Source organism: Lontra canadensis, unplaced genomic scaffold, assembly GCF_010015895.1.
Source record: "Lontra canadensis isolate GAN:19392208 unplaced genomic scaffold, GSC_riverotter_1.0 scaffold91, whole genome shotgun sequence".
NCBI lineage: Eukaryota > Metazoa > Chordata > Mammalia > Carnivora > Mustelidae > Lontra > Lontra canadensis.
The window spans coordinates 2,182,046-2,202,317 of record NW_022631085.1 but is presented as its reverse complement, the minus strand read 5'-3'; the positions used below and the strand labels follow the sequence as shown (position 1 = coordinate 2,202,317).

Sequence of the window (20,272 nt, the reverse complement as noted above, 5' to 3'; positions counted from 1 at the left end):
ATTTTGTAAATGAGAAAGTTGAGGCTCTGAGAGTTCCTCTTTTCCTCTCTCCGGGGGTCCCAGGGCAGAGGCTGGACTCCAAGCCAGCGCTATCAATCCAGTGCCGTCCTTCCTGACCCCCTCCTTCCTGACCCCCTGCTGTGTTTCCTGTTACCATAACTCAGTTGACTAAATTGCACCAAGCTTATTATTAAGAGTTCTATTAAAGAAGGGCCCGCCCATGCCCTGCATGGCCCACGGGCTTCAAGTGCTGGCCAGCCCTGCCACGTTTGATGCGTGCCAATGAGCGGGGCCAGGGGCCTGGCTTAGGTCTATTTGCATTGGCAGCCTGGGTAATTGCATATTCTAATTGGGTGCAGCCATGCACGCTGCCCCTCCGTTGCTCCTCTACCCTGGCATTGAGGTCCTTTTGGAAGCAGGTGCGGGCTTCTCCCCCAGTGTCCCTCCCAATGGCCTTGGTCACCCTGGTGACTGGACTGAAGCCTCAGACACTGAGTTCAGCAGCAAACCACCGCTCATCTGGCTGAGCATCTCTGTGACACAAAAGGAAGCCATAAACTGGTCGTGATGAGCCAGCGGGTGGGGACAGCTTGCCTGGCCAGGGTTTCGCTTTGGCATCATCCTTCTTCTTCAGAGCTGCTGAGAGGCTGTGTGGTGTGGGTGGACGTGGCCGCTGGACCCAGACTCCCTGGTTCAAATCCTGCCTCCTCCCCTTCTTAGATCTGGATTCAGACCTTCATATCCCTGAACCTTAGTGCTCCCCTCCAAAACCTGGGGAGAAAAATGGAGCATCTCCTCCATAGGGTCGTCATGAGGATTCCACAGATTAGTATGTGCAGTGGGCTTGGGACGGAGCTTGGGACATTTAAGCACCGTGCGTGGGATTTCTAATAGATGCATGTTTCTTCAGCATCCCCCGCCCTGCCATGTGTCCAGACTGTTCTGTGCTTCATCAGTACTTCCTGGGAAGTAGACGCCAGCCTCAGAGCACCCGATTAGATGAGGAAGCTAAGGCAGAGAGATGAAATGATGTGTCCCGGGTCCAAGAGCTGCTGGAGATAACGAGGAAAGGATGGCTTGGGGAGGAGACGTGACACCCCCTGGAAGTGTCCATGTACTCCTCCATCCCCAGTCTCTCAGGGTCCATCAGATTATTTCCCAATGAGCTGGAATGGCAGAACTTTGTTAGTCAGTCATATTGATTAATGCCTAATTCAGAGAATGTTTAGTAACACGCATACAGGACCTGTCATTTTACCGACGAGAAAATTGGACAATCTCCAAAACAAGACAGGCACCCGGGTCTTCTCCTTCCCCGTCCAGTCTTCTTTTTACACACACACACACACACACACACACACACACACACACGAATAAGAACAAAGGTTTATCAGTGAGTAGATAGTTTAAAAAAACACAGCCACCCACCTCCCGACTCTCGAGAACAGGACAAGGAACCCGGGTTCAGTCACGTACTGGGTCACATACCCCACCTCTCAGAGCCATATTGTGTTTAGCATATTTCTACCTGATTGAAATTGGCTCTAAATGTGCCCAAGGTTGAATGGGAATGGAGGACATTATTGCATTTAATTATTTCTCTAGAATAAAAATGGATCCTAGCAGCAGCTTAGAGGTAAGACAGCAGCAGAGCAATTAGAGTTCAGGAGCTCTCAAGCAAACATTTGAATGTACAATCATTGTAATAAGTACATTAAGATAAAATAAGTCAAAGGGTTGCATTTACATAAATAACTCAAGGTGAGAGTGTCGGATTGGTTAAAAATAAAGGGAACACAGCTAGTCGATCGTAATGAGGAAATAATAACCAGCCTGTCTTCCAGGTGGAGGCCATCAGGGGTGGGATGGTTGAGGCCCAGTGTTAATTGGTAGCAAACCTAATCTGGGTTCTGTGGTTATTATTCTTTCTGCTTGGGATGGCAGGCACGTTCTGGAAGTCTGACATGCACTGACCTCACTAAAATACTCATGAGGTAAGTGTCATCATCATTCCCATTTTCCAGATGGGGTCACTGAGGCACAGGGGGTTTGAAGCACTTCATTTCTAGCAACATGACCTTGGTCATTTAACTTCCATTGTGCCTTTGTTTCCTCCCCTTCATTAGGACTACTATTTGCTGCTTCCCTGGGTGTTTGAGAGGATGAAGGGTACAAGGCATAGTATAGTGGGGTGTGCAAGTGCTGAGGACATGATAGTTATCTTACATGTATTTTCCTAGAAACCTCCCAAGATTGGTTTGCATAGGAAAGACAACCTGGATTTGCATTTCTGGGTCTTGATTCTCCAGAGAAAGAAGAGCAGAGACCTGTTTACCTTTGGTGTGCAGGTGAAGAATTTCCAGGAAGGTGAAGGGATATCTTAGGCCCATCAAGGGATGGATAGCTAAAGAAAATGTGGCAAACAGCGGAATATTATTCAGCCTTGAAAAGGGAAGGAAATCGTGCCAAGTGCAAGAGTGTAGATGGACCTAGAAGACAGTATGCAAGATGAAATAAGCTAGTCACAGACAAATACCACATGGAACCCACTTACATGAGACAGCTAAAATATTCACACTCAGAGAATCTGTAAAACCGTGGTGGTTGGGGGAAGGGGGAAGTAGGGAATTGCTAATCAAGTGGCATCAAGTCTCAATGATACAAGGTGAACACGTTGTAGAGATGTTCTGTACGATGTCACACCTGTAGGTAGTAGTATGGAATCATGCACCCAAAAATTTGTTGAGAGGGTAGGTCTCATGTTAAATGTCCTTACACAATAAAATTTAAAAAAGAACAGGGGCACCTGGGCAGCTCAGTGGGTTAAGCATCAGCCTTTGGCTTAGGTCATGATCTCAGAGTCCTGGGCTCAAGCCCCAAGTCGGACTCCCTGCTCGGTGGAGAGTCGGCTTCTCCCTCTCCCTCTGTTCCTCTCCCCTACTCGTGCGTGCCTTCTTAAATGAGTTTAGAAGAGAACGAACAGAGTGGGGGCATTGTGAAGGAGAATGCATCAACTCTCTAGGAACCAGAATTGCCTCAGTGAGCCAGGAGGTTCTGGGCCTCTGAAAGATGTCTGGTCCTTGCTGACTGTGCCCCTCACTGACTTTTCTGGAAGCTGTCTAATATCTGTGAACTCTTCATTCCTGAAGACAAATTTTTCCTTTCCCTCTTACACTCAAATCATCTGATTTCCCGTGGCGGCTGTGGAGTGTCTGGGGCCAGGCGGAAGGCCACAGGGCCACACCGAGCTAATCATCCCCATTGTGGAGGCCTCTCTGAGTAGACGACATGTATTCATCAAAAGTTGTATTAGAATCGATGGTGGCGCCTGGTCCTGATATCACAAATTAACCAGAGGAATCGGCCACTCTCTGATGGTCAGATTAGCTTCATTGATTGTAGTGTTTCCTGTGTCTGGTTTTGCTTGGACAAGTTCTGCGAGAAAGTGGCAGAGTACGTGAGCTTTTGAAATGGGTGGATTGTGGAGATTTTCTGCACAGGGCCAGATTTGCAGTCCTCCGTTAACAAGGAAAGAGAGCAACCCAAGAATAATACTTGGGCTGTGTCTCATGAGAGAGGATGAAGATGACTGCAAGGACAGACTCTTAGTCTCTGCCTTTGTGGTAACTCCTAGCTTTGGGATGGAATTTAAATTCATGTTTTTGGACATCGGTACTCATCCAGCTGATTCTTGGTCTTCTGATGAAGCCAAGAAACAAAGCAAAACCAAAAAACACCACCCAAAAATTGGCTCCTGTGTGTGAGGAGAGCTAGGAGGAAGAAAGCCAGTCAGGTGGGCTCCTGTTCCAGTCAGAGTGAGTTAAACGGTGCTGCAGTAAGAGAGATCCCCACGTGTCAGTGACAGGAAGTGTAAGAGGTTTATTTCTACCCCTCAAGAATTGATCTCCTCTCTACGCTAGCCTCGCTCAGGGAGACAGGACCTTGAGCATCGGGAGTGTGGTTGGGAGCTGTGGAGGAAAGGGGAATATGGCAAATTGTGCCTTGGTTTTGATCACTGCTCTTGGCCACAGCAAGTCACTTGGCTGTGCCTAATTTGTGGGGCATAGGAAATATAGCCCTATCCTGTTTCTAGCAAAATAAGAACAGAAATATTTGTCAAGAGTTTTATGGAAAACCGGCTCCCCCGTATCCATTTCCATCTCAACCTAGGCTCCTATGAGCAAAGAGGGTGATACCCCTCGGACTCTCCCACCTCCAGTAGAGAAGGGGGAGCTAAATGCTCTTCGGTTTACCTGTTAGCCAAGTAACAGGCTGTATGCTATAGCGAGTTTAAGAATCAGACAAGTACAAGTTCGCTACCTCCTCCAGATGACTTTGGGCAAGTTACCAAACATCCTCGAGCTTTCCCCGCCTCTTTTGTGGCTGGGACAGTAGTAGTCCCTGCGCTGCAAGTCATTTCTGAAGCTTCCGTGGGATAGCACGTGCCAGGGCTTAGTTTGGCCCCTGGTACCTGGTGTGTGCTCGAGAATGTTAGAGCGACAAGCCTCGGCTTCTCTTTCTGTTAAAGGGCAGGGAGAATACCTCCTTATGGGGAGATGGTCTGTACCCAGCAAATGATACCTTGGAGTCACTTCGTATATGGTGCCTGGCTGGGGGCCAGTGCTCAGAAAAGGCATCTGAGAAGCTGCTTGGATTCTCGAAGGGCCTCTGGACAGAAAGAAGGGGAAAGGTGAACATCAGGGGAGTTCAGTTGGGTGACAGGAGCAGGAACCGTGCCTCACGGGGGTGATTTCTCACAAGGTGCGTGGGCAGGTAGGAAAGCCTGGAACCAGATGTCAGAACTGGCAGTTTCCCCTTCACAGACCAGGATATAATGTCAGCCCTGTGTGTCACCAGGCATCGTGCTATGACCCAATACAGACTTAGCTCTCTCTTCTTAGTATCTCTTTTCTCATCTCTACCCCATTACCTCCTACCTCCTGCTGCCTTGAGCTCTCAGTGCCCTGTGGCCCTACTTACTGTCCCTGTTTCTGTGTGACTTCTTGCCACCTGATGGGCCGCTGGCCAGACTTGAGATGGCTCTTTGGAGGTGACATGGCTCTTCTAGATCCTTGTAGCTGGGCAGGAGTTGTTGGGAACGGAGCCAGATCTTGTGGTACAAAGCCAGGCGGTGGTGCTCACGGGGACAGAGTGATGGGGGGTCAGGGGGGCTTCTGTAGCTGAGTAGAACTAGCTGCCCAGGCCGTGGGTGCACGGCCACATCCCAGCTTCACCACCAGCCAGCCGGGCAAGTTGCAAATAGTTCCTTCCCTCATGTGCAAAACGAGAATGAGAGCTGTGTCCAACGTACAGAGTGCTCATGAGGATTTAAGAGTCCGTTTTCAGTTCTTAAGGCCTGCACTCTGTAGGGGAACTGGGTGCTTGATGCTTGGGAGATGGAGCAAGGGCAAGAAGGGGGCAGCCAGGTACAGCTTCTTTTCCAGACCGTTACTGGGCCAGATGGGGGCGCTGGGGGCAGGGACACCTGAACCAAACCCAGGGGATGGGAACTTGCTAAATTCCTAATGCTGGAGAGCTGGTGTTTGCATACTTTTTCTGAAAGGGGTAGATAGAAATATTTAGGCAGGCCAGATGGGTAGTATTGCCATGCTCGTTCCTGCTATCATAGTAGGAAAGCAGCTAGACAGTACGTAACCGAACAGGTATGGCTGCTTTTCAATAAAACTTTATTGACAAAAGCAGATGATGCACAGGATTTGGCCCCCAGGGGCCACAGTTGGCCGAGCTGCTAGAGTACGGGCCCTGGGGCATGCCAGCTGCCCTGTCAGCCACTGCCAGGCACCAGTCCTGTCTCCGTGGTTCTGTCCCACCGTCCTCTTCCCTGGGAACTGTTAACAGACACATTTAAGAGACCCAGAGGGGAGGTCTTCCCTCAAATTGCTACTCATGGCCATTGTGTTTCTGTAGCAACGGGGTAGATTTGTGGAGCCAATTAGCATTCTCTGTGACTTTAGCGGTCCCCTCTGGGGTTAGCTTTGGAGGAGTGGATACTCTTTCAGGTTAAGGTATTGGTAATGGACTCAAAGCAGCAGCAACATACTTTGGAAGTGATACGGGGTATTAGTCGAATGGTACATTTGCTCTCAGCTCAAAGCTGCCAGGCCCTTCCTATGCCTGGGGAAGCTGAGTTGGGGCCTCCTGCCCTCTGGGAAAGATCCATACTGTGCATTGTCTCCAGAATGACTCTTGACCTTTCTCTTGCCCTCCCGGGTGACTTAATCAGTTCTGTCCCAGGTACAAACTTCAGGAGTCAGAGACCAAACACAAAAGTGTCACAAGCTTGCATCCTTCCCGGGATTCATTATAAAGATCATAACGCAAAGGGTACATTCCCCCCCAAAACAGCTAGGAGGTCTCTGCCTCAGAATTAATTCTGGCTCAGTCTGATTTCTCTTATGGGCATAGAACTGTGAGCGTGTCCTAAAGGCAGTGGAATGTGATATCCCACCGATGTTTTCTTCCCTTATAATTTTATTATGGCATTTCTAGCCCTTAAATGAACCATCACGGAACTCTCTGCTAGAATTTAAACAGGAAGCTGCAGCAAAATGTCCGTAATCCAAAGGCAGAGACACTCAAGAGAAACTTACTTGAAGGTGTGGTTAGTAACAAAGCATTGAGAATCATAGAGCACTTGAGAGTTTTCAAAGCCTTAGTAGTTTCTGGTTGGAACTGCTCTTATTTCCAGATGGGGAAATTGAGGTTCAGACAGAAAACTCTACTTTGAAGTTAAGCTCGTAGCAAAGGTATGGTATGAAACCGGGACGCAGACCTCCAAAACTCTGTGCTCCGCTCCGCAAGGGCCAAGCTACTTAGCATGACCACTCAGTGATGTTGCTCTTCTGTGTTCCTTCCCATCTTCTCCAGGATGGCTACTTTTCTCACCGTCCGAAAGAGAAAGTGCGGACAGACAGCAACAACGAGAACTCCGTCCCCAAAGACTTTGAGAATGTGGACAACAGCAACTTCGCACCCAGAACTCAAAAGCAAAAGCACCAGCCTGAGTTGGCAAAGAAGGCCCCGAGCAGACAGAAGGAGCTTTTGAAAAGGAAGCTGGAGCAGGAGGAGAAGGGGAAGGGACATTTGTTTCCAGGCAAAGGCACCAATGAGGTGCTGCCTCCCGGGGAGAAAGCCACGGTGAACAGTAGCCGTGGGAAGGATGCCCCAAGACAGCCCCACACCAGGAAAAGCGGGGGCAGCTCCCCCGAGCTCAAGCAAGACCAGCCCCCCAAGTGCGACATCTCGGGCAAAGAGGCCATCTCCGCACTGTCCCGCTCCAAGTCCAAACACTGCCGCCAGGAGATCGGGGAGACCTACTGTCGCCACAAGCTAGGGCTGCTGATGCCCAAGAAGGTGACACGATTCTGCCCCCTGGAAGGTGAGTTCCAGCCCCGGTTCCAATTCTTCCTCCTGCCCAGTCCCATCCTGCTCCCCATTTTCCAAACCCCTGATCAGCACACGAGATTTTTTTCCTTCTGGTACTGTCTGAATTCTGAAGTTGCGTATGAGAAAACGTTTGCAAAATCACATGACCTTTTGTTCCAGCTTGAACCAGTTGCCTCGATGGCAGCTGATAAAATAACGCAAAATCAGGGCTGGTGAGGAATCTGAGGTGATTGTATCAATTAGCATTCGTTCTCTATCTCAGCGGAATATCAGGATTAAAATCGACACAAATTTATTGTAATTGAACATGACTTGAAAGGTTTCTAATTGGTTGCGTTGACTTCGGAGGTTCTAAAAAACCACCTTCCTGTTTTTCCTCCAGTGAAAATTCCTTCCTCCCTTCCATTCTTCCTTTCTCCCTCTCTCCTCCCCACCCTCTGTCTGTCCCCACGTCCTGTCCTGTGCTGGCCGCTCTTCTGTGGGCTGACGGCCAGTGACAAATGACATTCCTTGCTCTGCGGGCAGAGAGAGGTCCGAGCTCTAACAGCGGCGTTCGAAAGCTCAGCGGAGGGGCCCTCCGAAGGTGGAGGGGACATTTGCACAGGTGAGGTGTTACTTGTGTATCTCTGTGTCTGACGTGCCGTTGGCTGGGTCGTGCACCTGCGTTGCTGGTGTGCCTTACGAGGCGGTTACGCGCCAGGGGTTGCACAAGGCACCGTGCCTTTGATCAGCTCAGCCTATCCGCCGCCCTGTGAGGTTGGCCTGTCTCATGAGCTTCAGTTTTTTGTTTTTTGGGTTTGGTTTTTTTTTTTTTTTTTTTTTTTTTTCAGATTTTTAGGACTTGGGTCAGGTAGGGAGCGGCTGTGTAAGTGCTGTGGAAGGACACCCAGGAAAGCGCTCGCTTGTTTCCCGTCACGAAGGGTGCAGACACCTTCAGCTTTTAACTCACTGTCGGTCCATACTTTTTGAGTTTGCGGCAGTAAACAAGTATCTGGACTATACTGTCTTTTAAAAGGAAAGACGTAAAAAGAAAGGGTTTGTTTCTCCCTCACATTTCAACCCGAGTCCAAGCTGTCCATGCGGTTCACATTTCTGTTCTTGATGGGACTTGGCTGATGGAGTAGAGGGATAAATGAGAAGAAGAAGTTTCCAGAACCTTTTGTTAACCAGTGCCTGGCTTGGCAGAGGAGTATCAGAGGCCTGAGTTGAATGCCCTTCTGTGAAAGTAATATTGGGCGCTCATTATATACCAGGGGTCACAATTCTCCTCCTGCAAAGGTCGGAGAACAAATAAATGAGGCTTTGTGAGCCATACAGTGTCTACACCAGCCACCCGCACTGCCGTTAGAGCAAGAAGGAGTCATGGACAACATGTATACCTTGCACTCGGTTATCTTCCAATAGTATTCATTTGACTAAAGCAGGCGGTGGGTGGGGTTTGGCCGATGGGCTCTACCCACTCTGGATACTGAACCCATGTAACAGTCAATATAACACAGTTTTCACCTTATAGCGCATCGAATCCTCACACCGACCCTAGGAGGTAGGTCTGTTAGCAACCCATTGCATTGATGAGGACATGGAGGCTGAGAGGTTTAGTACTTGGTCAGAAGGCCATGGCTAGTGGACAGCAGAGCTGATCTATCCCAGGGTCTGCCTCCCTACCCATGGCCTTCCCCTCCTAAGGTGACAGAAGGTGTCCCTTGAGTTCCAATGATCAGACCTCAGGGAGGTCCTGCAGCCCGTACGCTGTATTCTTCTGTCCTCTGTATCCTTGCAAGGAGAAAGGAGGAGGGTGATGAGAAATCAAGAGGGCTGGCATCACCCGTAGAGGCCAGGGGCCCCCACGTTCCGCCTGGTCATGCTGAAACCACCCCCACCCCCACCTGGTGCAGTCACGCAGCGTGAGTTTGCTCGGGCTTTCCCCATGGACTCGCCCACGTCCGCCAAGATGGCACACCCTCCCGGGACCTCTGAGCTGGTTAATAAGATGGCATTTAAGAGCCATTGCACACCCAGCCCGGCACGGCCTTAATTTGCTGCACGACAGCCTCCCCTTTTGCAATAAATTTACTGTGAATAGACTAATTGCAAAATAACCCTAATTGGGTAGTTATCAATGAACAACTTCCCGTGGAACAAAACGGCTTACAATTAATAGCATTTAAGCCATAAACTATTCTTCTGCAGAAAGCTAAGATGTAATTACACCCCATACGGAGATTGTATTCCCTTTCTGGAAACCATGACACCCGGATTTCCCTCCACTTAGGAGAGATTTGAGCTTCAGCCCTGTGGTCCTTTTATTTCCTGCTAAATGAGGAGATGGAGGTGGGAGGGGAGGGAGATGTAATATGTGTGTAAATACATGCACACAGATGCACGCGCTGGCTTTGTCACCATAACGGAACTCCACATCGCCCAGACTGCAGCCAGCAGGATGCCGGAAGTTGGATATAACGGTGGGCAGCCGGAACCATCCAGAGGGAAGGAACTAGAGTTTGAGTGGTGACTTTCATAAAGGGCTCCTGCTCCCTGCACTCACACCCATCCTCCCCTCACCTTAGTACCACTCAAGGAAGAAGAAGAGTCTAGAACCCCAGGAACCGGGTTGCTTCCTACAGAGATGTCCCCTGCCTTTGTGAGTTGCCTACTTCACGCTGCTCCTGGAGAAAACAGCGGGAAGGGTGACACATTTTCGCAAGGGAAGGGGGGATCTGTATACCCACCCCCCATTGATGGCCACCAAGAGTGAGCTACATTGAGGGCTCTACCCCCATCCGCTCTCAACCCTGGCCTCAGGGTTATTTCTGATCCCACACAGGGACCCTGAGCTCACTGCAGCCACCAGACCATCCCCTGACCTCCCCTCTTCCTTAACCAGGCAGCCCCACCCCCACCACACCCACCCCACAATTGCCTGAGCCTCCTGTCCCTTCCTCGGGCTCCTAGGTCAAACCTCCTGTCACTTCAGCTGGACTGCCTACTGTTTCATGGAGATGCAGCCATGTCAGATGGAATGCCAAGGGTGGCCTGGGCTGGAAAAAAGAGGTTTTCTCCAGGCACTGGGTTTTGAATCCTGGTTGTGACTTTACTAGGTGTGTGACTCTAACCTCCCATTGCCTTAACTTCCTCATCTGTGAAATGGACACAGATTCTCCTACCTTTCCTCCTAGGATTGCTGGCCATAGTGGGGACATGAGTATCAAATGCTTGGTGTGGAGGGGAGGTAGAATGAAGGTGATGTTGGGCTGTTGGCATCAGTGGTGTTAGCCAAGGGGGCATGAAGAAGAGGAGAGAATGGAAGGCCTCCTTGATGGTGATTTTCTGTTTCCTGGCCGCATCTCTCTTGCTCCATCCCTCAGACGTGGACCCCGAGTGGCTCAGGCATCGACTTTTGCTCTTTGTAGGCCCCTCGCTGCTGTTACCTGCACCCCCCCATTGCACCCCACCTTATCTGGCCGCCTCCTCGGGGAAGTCTTCTTGGACCAAGTCTCCCCCAGAAGCCCTGGCCACAGGGATCGTGCTAACCCTGGCCAAGGGCAGAGGTAGCTTTCCTGATGGATGCCTTCCTTGATAAAGACCGTTTTGCCTGTAACCGGCATTCTGGTGCCAGGTGCTGGTAATACGGCTTTTAATGCCTCGTTACAGCAGGAACAATTACATATCTGGAAGCTCTGTCGAGCCTTCCTCCATCTTGAGTGAAAATGTCCCAAGAAAGGCCCCCTTGGTGCGTCTCCCCCACCCCCCCATCCCTCCTCAGTTCACCCTCTGCTGTGTCGGGTGGGGCCAGTGGACTCATGCTGCCAGCGGCCTGCGTGTCTGCAGCCTTCATTTTTAGGTGGAGAACGAGTGGGGAGCAAATGTGAGAAGTTCCAGAGAAAGCAGTCGGCAGGGAGGAGGGGCAGCCGCCACCTGACCAGGAACTCAGGCCTGAGCAGCTGGGTGACACACGGTGGCTCTCCCACGGGCGACAGGCAGGGGGTAGTTCCTTTGAGTCAGCCGACCAGCTACAGGGCTGCAAGCCTTTGCACGTGACCGGGGAAGCCGGCTCAAGTCTTAGGGCTGGAGATGGACTGAAGGGGGATTTCCGATAGAAGGGCAACTGTTCTGGGATGTGACAGCAGTGTTTACCCATGAGCCTTTGCAGGAGGCCAGAGGCTCTGGATACTTGGGCTTCTGGACGGAGGTCTCTGGCTGCCCGCTCCAGAGAGAGTGGCAGATGGCACTTCCAGCTGTGGGAGGGCTGTCTCCTGTCCATCTCCGCACACTGGGGGCAGTGCGTGAGGAGACAGGCTGTCTCCTGTCCATCTCCGCACGCTCCCCAGCGTGAGGAGCTGGATTCCAGGAAGCATGGCTGGCGGCCCGGCATGGAGGGACTGTTCAGGCATGGATGTCAGCTAGGCCAGTCTCTGTGCCCTGAGATGCGTGCCTCAGTTTCCCCACCTGTCAGCCAGAGACCCTGACTCCTCCCAGGCTTTCTGCTGATGAGGGAATGAGGGAGCAGCTGTGGAAAGCTAAAAAGCACTGCACTAAGCGGGGAGTGGTGTGGCAAAGTCTAATGGATCCAGGCACAGCTTGGCTAAGTGGCCGGGGCTGACTCGCTTTCCAGAAATCCAGGTTTGCAGAGGAGCCAGTCAGACCCTTCCTGCTGAGGAAGGCACGAAGGCCAGTAGAAAGGAGGGATTTCAGCATAGTTTGCTGGGATTGGGCAAACCTCGTCCCAAAGGCGTTTCTTGGTTTTCTCAGGGTGCAGAAACGGTTAGCTGTAGACCCACTCATTGGTCACCCACGAGGCAGTGTCCAAAGCCGCGGCTCCGCACGTGTTTTCCGTAAAGGGCCAGAGAATAAATAGGTTTTGTAGGGCGTGTGGTCTCTGTCACAACTCAGCACTGTCCGGAAGCGTCAATATAGAAATACATGAGCAGCATGGCGGTGTTCCCTGTGACATGGTTTAGGGTCACCAAAATGTGGATTTCACATAATTCTCACATGTCCTAAAATGGTACTCTTTTGATGTTCTTCCAGTCATTTAAAATGTTAAAAACTCTTCTTAGCTTGAAGGCCACACCAAAACAGGCAGCCATGGGCTGGAGGTGGCTGACCTTTGTTCTAGGACGATACAGCAAGGCGCGAACACGGAGAATGTCTTGTTGCTGTGGAGTCTCTACCCTGTGCAGCTCGGGACATCGGGTCCCTTGATCTAAGATGGACGGTGATTCTGGGAGGCGTGCAGCAGGATAGCTCTACCTTCATGGATCTTCTGCCCCATGAGGAGAGGCGGAGCTGACAAGGGAGCCAGTAGGTCTAGGGCCGCCGGTGGTGTGGTAAGAATTGTGAAGATGAGGCAGAGCAAGAGGACAGGGGAGTGGCCAGTTCAGGTAGGTGACCACAGAGGCTTTCTGAGAAGCTAGGGAGGGCAGCACCATGGGGAAGAAGAGCAGTCCTAGCAAAGGGCCTGGCATGTTCCAGAAGCAGCCAGGTCAGTGTGGCTAGAATGGAGGGTGCAGTGAGAATGGAGGGAGAAGGGGTCAGACCCAGGGGTATTCTCATGCTATTTTAAGTGACATGGAAGCCACTGGAGGTACTGAACAGTTCTGGGTTTCTTTTTTGTTTTGATTTGTTTTGTTTTGTTTTGTTTTTAAGAATTTATTTGAGAGAGTGCACATAAGCAGGGGAAGGAGCAGAGGGAGAGGGAGAAGCAGACTCCCCACTGAGCAGGAAGCCCTCTGCGGGGCTCCATCCCAGGACCCTGGGATGCGTAACCGAGTGGGCCAGATGCCCGAGACTGAACAGTTCGAACATGATCGATTTCCCCCCCCCTTTTTTTTTTAACTTTATGATACTTTAAAAGACTTTTTATCTTACTTTGTTGAGATAAGAACACTTAACATGAGATCGAGCCTCTTAACAAATTAAGGATACAACGCAGTTGTGCTATCTATAAACACAATATTGTACGGCATATTTCTAGAATTTATTACTCTCACTCAACTGACACTTGACACTCGTCAAACCTCATTTCCCATCCTCCCAAGCGTAGGCAACCACCATTCTACCTGTTTCTATGAGTTTGATTATTTTAGATGCATTATATACGGGAAATTATTCTGTGTGTCTTCTGTGAGTGGCTTAGTTCACTGAGCATAGTGTCCTCTGGCTTCACCCGCGCTGCTGCACATGGCAGGATTTCCTTCCTTTTGAAGACTGACTAGGATTCCCTTGTGAGTACATACCACCATCTTTAGTCCCTTCATCCGTATGTGGACAATTTGGCCATCTTGGCTGTTGTGAATAATGCTCAGTGAACGTGGGAGTGCTCGTATCTCTTCGAGACCCTCATTCAGCTCCTGGGATAAATGCTCAGTGAGATCTCACCCCACACACTTTTGGAGGGCTGTTACCCAAAACAAAAGACAACAGGTGTCAGCAAGGATGTGGAGAAAATAGGACGTTTGTGCCCTGTTGGTGGGAATGCAAAATGGTACAGGTACTGTGGAAAACCATATGGAGGTTTTTAAGCTCACTTCTGATCTGATTCAGCTTTAAGGAAGGAACTGAAAGCGGATGGTTGTGGAGGAGTTCTTACCAGGGTCCCGGAGGGAGGATTAGCTAGCAGACAGAACCTATTGGGATTGGCCTGCGGGCCAGATGGTGGTGACCATCACTTTGTGCCCAGTGACCACTCAAGACTGATCGTCCACAGACATTTCTGAAGCTTCCAGTGTGTGCTAGGTGGCTGTGGTCCACAGTCGCTCGAGGCTCCCCACTTGAGAGGCGAGTCCCAACAGACCACTTCCACGTGGCCTTGTCCTTCTCAAGCGCTACGGCGTTCGTGCCCCCTCCCAGCCTTGGAATCATAAAACGAGCCGGCTGCCACCCACAAGGCTTTTTAGAAAGCTAAATATGTAGTTATGGGAAATATCATAAATGCCCCCTTCACCTCCCTCCCACCTCCTTCTCCACCCCCTTCTCGTCCCCCAGGAACATTCTGCCAGCTGTACAGTCCTGCCAGTCACTTTAAACTTGTCATTAGGGTGTGTTTGTTCCCTAACTGCCGGGCCTGAAAGCAAAGCTGAAAGGTTTAGGTGCGGAAGGAGGCTACAAACACAGCCCCTGAAAGAGCGTGTTGGAGACGAGGGGACCGTGGTTAGAGGAGTATTTTTTTCCCCTTCTCGTGCGCTCACAGTGACATTTACAGCCTAGGGGATGGGAAGTGTGTTTATACCCCGCATTCACGGACCACTACTTCAAGTGGCTCCACGGAGAGCCTGGCTAATTGGCTTCCGTTTTGTGGGAGGCTGGAGGGAGCCTGTGGAAAGCAGCGACTGTTCTGAGATTGTGGGCGGCAGGGCAGAGCCTGGACGTTGGGCCTGCGCGGGTGTTCCTAGATGCCCGCCTGCCCCTTAGCACAGCCCCTCCCTCCCACACACAGTGCGTGGAGAGGAGCGGGCCGGGCTCTGGCACCGGGACTGTTGCAGGCAATGTGGGATTGCTAAGAATCCGGGTTCCGCTTTCCATAAGTTGGGGCAGAGTCATGGAGTCTCCTAGCACCGGACACCATGCTACTCAAACAGGAAGTATCTTTTACTCAGTGGGAGCGAATGATCCCGGGATACTACATCCTCCTGCTTTCTTACACCGCAGGGAGAACTTAGGAGAACCCCTTGGATGCCCTTGGAAACGTGTCCTGAACGTGAATATCATCTTTCCCCTTAGCATCCTTGAATATATTTCATTCGCTTCACTTACTCAACAAATCTGTGTCGAGAGGCTGCCCCTCACTGAGCATGGTGCCAGACAGTGGGACGTAGTGAGCGAGAGACGAGGTCCTACCTTACGGAGCTCATAGTCCTGCGTGGAGGGTCAGGCAAAGAATAGAAAGGCACAGGATCGTGGCAGACTGCCGTATGCACGCGGAGGGGACCAAACAGGGGAGCCGGAGGGGCTGTCTCTGAATGACCTATAGAAAGCAATGGACGAAAGGTAGTCGGAGACGGCTGCGGTCTCGTTATGGAAGAACAAGAGAAGAGGGTGAGCTACCCTCAAATGGGATGGTTTCTAGTTTCTGGATATACTGAGTTCATTCATTCATTCATTCATTCATTCAACAGTTATTCATCAAGCATCCAGTGTCTGTGCTGGAATCCTGTCCTCATAGAGCCTGCAGTCTGTTAAGTTGGGAGGGTAGATCCAGGAATCCAGTGATCACAAAAATAAACACAGAATTGCACCAGAGACCACCACTTCTGCAGACACACCTGCCGGCCTGTTAGTGGTGCTGAGAGAGGAAGGGCGGGAGGAGTTAACTAGGGGAAAGGCTGGAGGGAGAACATTCCAGGCCTAGGGTGCATTGTGTGCAAAGGCCCTGAGGCAGGGAGAGGTGTAGGGAGGATGAAGCACTGACAATACTGCCAGGGAAGCTCTGAGGACAAGCAGCCAGATTTTAATTCCCAGAACGTCTGGGTGAGATGATTCCTGTCTTTTTACCTTGCGTGAGAAGAATGGAACAGAGGCGTACCTCTCAGGAGCATGTTGAGGTCTCCGGAGAGCCAGGGGAAGATCAGCCCCAAAGACAGGCAAGGTTTGGGAAAGCGAGGAGTGAGGGAAGGTCCCATATCTTCCCTCCAGAGAACTGTGTTCCTTCTGCCTTTGGCGACTGACACAAGTTCTCAGCCCTGGACTCCGGTGGCACACGCTTGGGGACCTCACCTCCTGTGGCACACTTGTTTGTCCTGACATCCAAGCCACGGGGAGACGGGGGGAACCTTCCATTCCCCCATTCCCCCAGCAGTGATAGGCTCGTGCAGGCCCTGTGCCCTGGGCTGTTTCACCATCACCAACTCACGCAGGATTAGGGAAAGGATCTGAACCAGACTGGCCTTGACAGGTTTGAAAGGTAACTCCTTTTACCAGTGCATCAGCTATAAAATCCACTGACAGGGCACCTGCCCTCTGTCGGCCTCGCTTCTTACCTGGACAGTGGGTTGTTAGATCGCCATCCCCCAACCTCAGACTGCGGAGTGAAATACTGACTTTCAGATGAGTGATTCCCTCTCCTTAGCCAGGAAGTTCTTACCAAGCACCTGTTACAAATCAGCAGCAGATTATTGAGGTTCTGGAAGCTTCCAGGGTGGGTGGGCAGGGTGGACTGGCTTCCATAGCAGGTCATTTTATGATGCTTTTCTCGGCTTCTTTGGGTATCTTGTCCAGAAACTGCTCTGGGATGAGGTAGAGAATAGTGATTCGGAGGACAGTCTTCTGGCCTTGGGGAGCCTGTTCCTTTGGATGTAGCTGGCCATGTGTCAGCCACTTGGAGCCGGGAGGCATAGACCTAGTGCAGAAAGAGAGAGCCCATGGCTTTTTGAGGGGCCCAGGGATAAAAGTTGTCTCCAGGCTAGTGCCCCCTTTTTACACAGACCACAAAAACCAGCTTGCTTTTTCTGCTGTCTCAAAGTATTTGGCAGTTAAGGGTAAGGGGTTTCTTTAAATACCACTTTCTTCTGAAAATCCTCTGTGGTTCCCTCCCCAATTCTCCATGAGGTGCCCAGACTCTGTGCTCCCCCAGTCCCCTTACCCACTCCCCGTTGGAGCATGGGTCATGTTACACTGGAATCCTGTCGCCGCCCCTTAGCCACGAGGCCTAGTCTCGTCTGTGTGTGTCCCCTGCTGGCTCTCCAGCCCTTGCACAGAGCCTGGGACGTGAGCGCTCGCGTGTCTTGCGCACGTCCTGAGCACCAGGCACACAGCCAAGCCGTGTCCATGCATGGTATCGAACCTTCCCGCACAGCCCTGAGGAAAAGTGTGTTCCTTCTGCCCACTTCACACTTGGGAAGATCGAGGCCTGGAGAGGTCCGTTGGCTTGCCCAGTGTCACACTTGCAAGCAGCAAACCCTGAGCTCAAATTCAATTCTGCCTGACTTCAAAACCCGTGTTTCCGCCTCTCTGCTCCGTGGTGCGTTTAGTACCTGTGCTGTCGGAATGTGTAGTATGACTGATCCCGTTTCTCCAGAGATAAAGGGAAAGGCAGCGGAAATGTTAACACCTTTCTCTCCCTGTTCATTACTCTCCTTCCCTGCAGCCAAAAAGAACAGGGCACCGAGGTCTCTGTACAAGAATCTGTTCTTAAATAATAATGCTTAACCTTTACCTAGGGATTGCTAAATGCCAGGGACTATCCTAGGCATTTTAGCCGCATTAAATCATTTGTTCTCGTAATAGCTCTGTCGTCCAGGAAATTGACGCACAGAGAGGGGGGAAACCTGCCCCAAATCTCCCATTTCCTCAGTGGCAGGGCCAGCCTCTGAGCTCAGAGAGTTTTACTGCGTTCCAGAGGCAAAGGCTTAACCACTGTGCTGCTTCGCTGCCTGTAGCAGCCTCTGCCCTGTGGCTGAAGGAAGGCCTGAGCCGTTCAGCTCACCCCCCGAGCTCCATCCGTCTGTTGCAAAGCGGTCCGCGCAGTCGGACAGCACCCCTGCTTCTGGTGGGGGCGGATCCCATCCTAGACCCTCGGGACTTGCCCATGCAGCCTTCCTGGGTGAAAAATAGCCAGCACCGATCGCTTGCTCTTTCTCTGCCGCTTCCTGGTTGCCCGTGGTATATTTGTGTTAGTGTAAAAATGACAAAGCAATAATTTTTCATTGAATCCTTCAGTCACCCATGAGAGATTGGATTTAGGTCACAATTTATTACCCCGTGGAATTGAATCCAATTTTTAACACCATGTCAGCCATTCTGGTATTAGAGCCTTTTAATGGCTGTGAAATTTATACAATGATAAAGTAATTTAAAACATATGTAGGAAGAGCATCAGGCAAATTGATGTGTATAGAACCCTGTGTAAAAATTGAATAGGAGATAAACACGGAAATATGGTGATTGATTAGGGAGCAGCACTCGCTTTGATAAACTCTTAATGCCGAAATTAGTAAACTAATTTATTCTTGGAAATTTTGAGGAGGGTTTATGTTGCCCTAAATCAGAATCAAGGATAAGCCACAAAGCGCAAATTGATAGCTCACCTCTGAGCATGGCACAGTTAGAGCGAGAAACCTGTCTTGAGTAACTAGGAGGCTGCCAGCAGCCTGTCCCTCACAGTGTTTCCAGCAGCCGGAGGAGTGAGGGATGGTCAGAAGACATGGCAGTGGGAGGGAAAGCAGAATTTTTTGTTTTTTTTTGTTTGATTGTTAAAGCTTGCTCAAATAATGCAGAAAGAATGCTCGTTATAATTTCTTTAATTATTCAAGTGGGACGATATGCATTCTCATTATTTCAAAAACCAGAAAACATTGCAAAGAAAGGGAAAATTGAACTTGACCAGGCCCTCTCTGAGGAGTAACCACAGGCACGTTTTTGTTTTCGTTGAGATCTTTAAAGGTTAATTTATTTATTTTATTTGAAAGAGAGAGCGCCAGCACGAGTAGGGTGTTAGGGCCGAGGGAGAAGGAGAAGCAGACTCCCCGCTGAGCAGGGAGCCCCATGGGGGGCTCAAACCCAGCACCCTGAAATCATGACCTGACCCAAAGGCAGACGCTTAACCAAGTGACCCAGGCACCCCTCGTTGAAATCTGTAAATTCAACAGATACAGAACCAGAGTTGGTTTTGTGCTGTGGCGGGGGGCGGGCGCAGAAATGATAAGAAACTAATGTGTCAAGCTGGAACCTGTAAAAATAAAGGATCTGGTTTGGTCTGGAAAGACTCAAAAATTGTATGAAACTGATGTGTAGTTCTGGAACTTTTTTTTTTTTTTAAGATTTATTAATTGGATGGGGCGCCTGGGTGACTCAGTGGGTTAAGCCTCTGCCTTCGGCTCGGGTCCTGATCCCAGGGTCCTGGGATTAAGCCCCTCATCAAGCTCTCTGCTCAGCGGGAAGCCTGCTTCCTCCTCTCTCTCTGCCTGCCTCTCTGCCTACTTGTGATCTCTGTCTGTCAAATAAATAAATAAAATCTTAAAGATTTATTAATCGGGAAGGGAAAGAGTGCAAATGGGAGGCCGCAGGGTGGGGAGGTAGGGAGAGGGAGATGGAAACTCAGGCAGACTTCACACTGAGCATGGAGCCTGACCTGAGGTTCGATCTCAAGACCCTGAAATCAGACCTGAGGTGACAGCAAGAGTTAGATGCTTTAACCGACTGTGCCACCCAGGTGCCCTTGGAACCTGTTTTCTAATTCGGACAGGTATCTATGTCTGAGACCTGTATCCCTGTCTGGAGACAGAGACCTATGTAATTCCTTTTTTTCCACAGTATATTTATTTTCCCGTTCCCTTTTATTGCCAATATGATTCTTTGTAATGGCTGGCTGTTCCTCTGGCAGATAGCCGTGCCATGGTTTGGCCATTCTCCCGAGTGGACATTTACATTGACCACATTTTTACTATATTATAGGGCTGTTTTCTCCGTTCTCCCCCCAAATGGTGCATAATTAGTACCATTCTGGATGCACCGGAGAAAAGCACATTTGCTGCTTAAGATGGATGCCTCAAGGACACTGGAGCTTAATTTTAATTCTCACGGGGCCCCAAGTTGAGACTGGCTGCTGGGAGCACCCTGAGAAATGCAGCTGGCAGGCTGAAAGGCTGGTCTGCTTTAAGTTTTGATAGATACCTCAAACTATCCTGCAAAAATGCTGTACCAGTTACAGCGGTGTGTTCTATCCTGTCTTCATCACGAACAAAATGTTAGAAGCTTCCAGAACATCTTCATTCTCCTACAGGGAACTGCTTCCTTCCCAGGCGCCCTTGTCACATTTCAGAGTAGTAACAAGTCTAGTTCTTAAGCTTCTGAGACCCCCTAGCAGGACTTTTCCATCCCCAAGGATAGTGGTTCACTCACTTGAGCTCCTTAAAACAGAGACTCCCAGGCC

The 20,272-nt window shown here is 50.3% G+C and overlaps 1 protein-coding gene across 1 annotated transcript in view; it reads left to right on the top strand.

The window, feature by feature from the left end:
- The window catches only part of XYLT1 (xylosyltransferase 1), a 294,235-nt gene that overhangs the window by 160,802 nt on the left and 113,161 nt on the right, over positions 1–20,272 (top strand). The window contains exon 3 of the mRNA XM_032836219.1: positions 6,889–7,399. Within this exon, the coding sequence (XP_032692110.1) occupies positions 6,889–7,399 (511 nt within the window). The remainder of the gene's footprint in view (positions 1–6,888; positions 7,400–20,272) is intronic.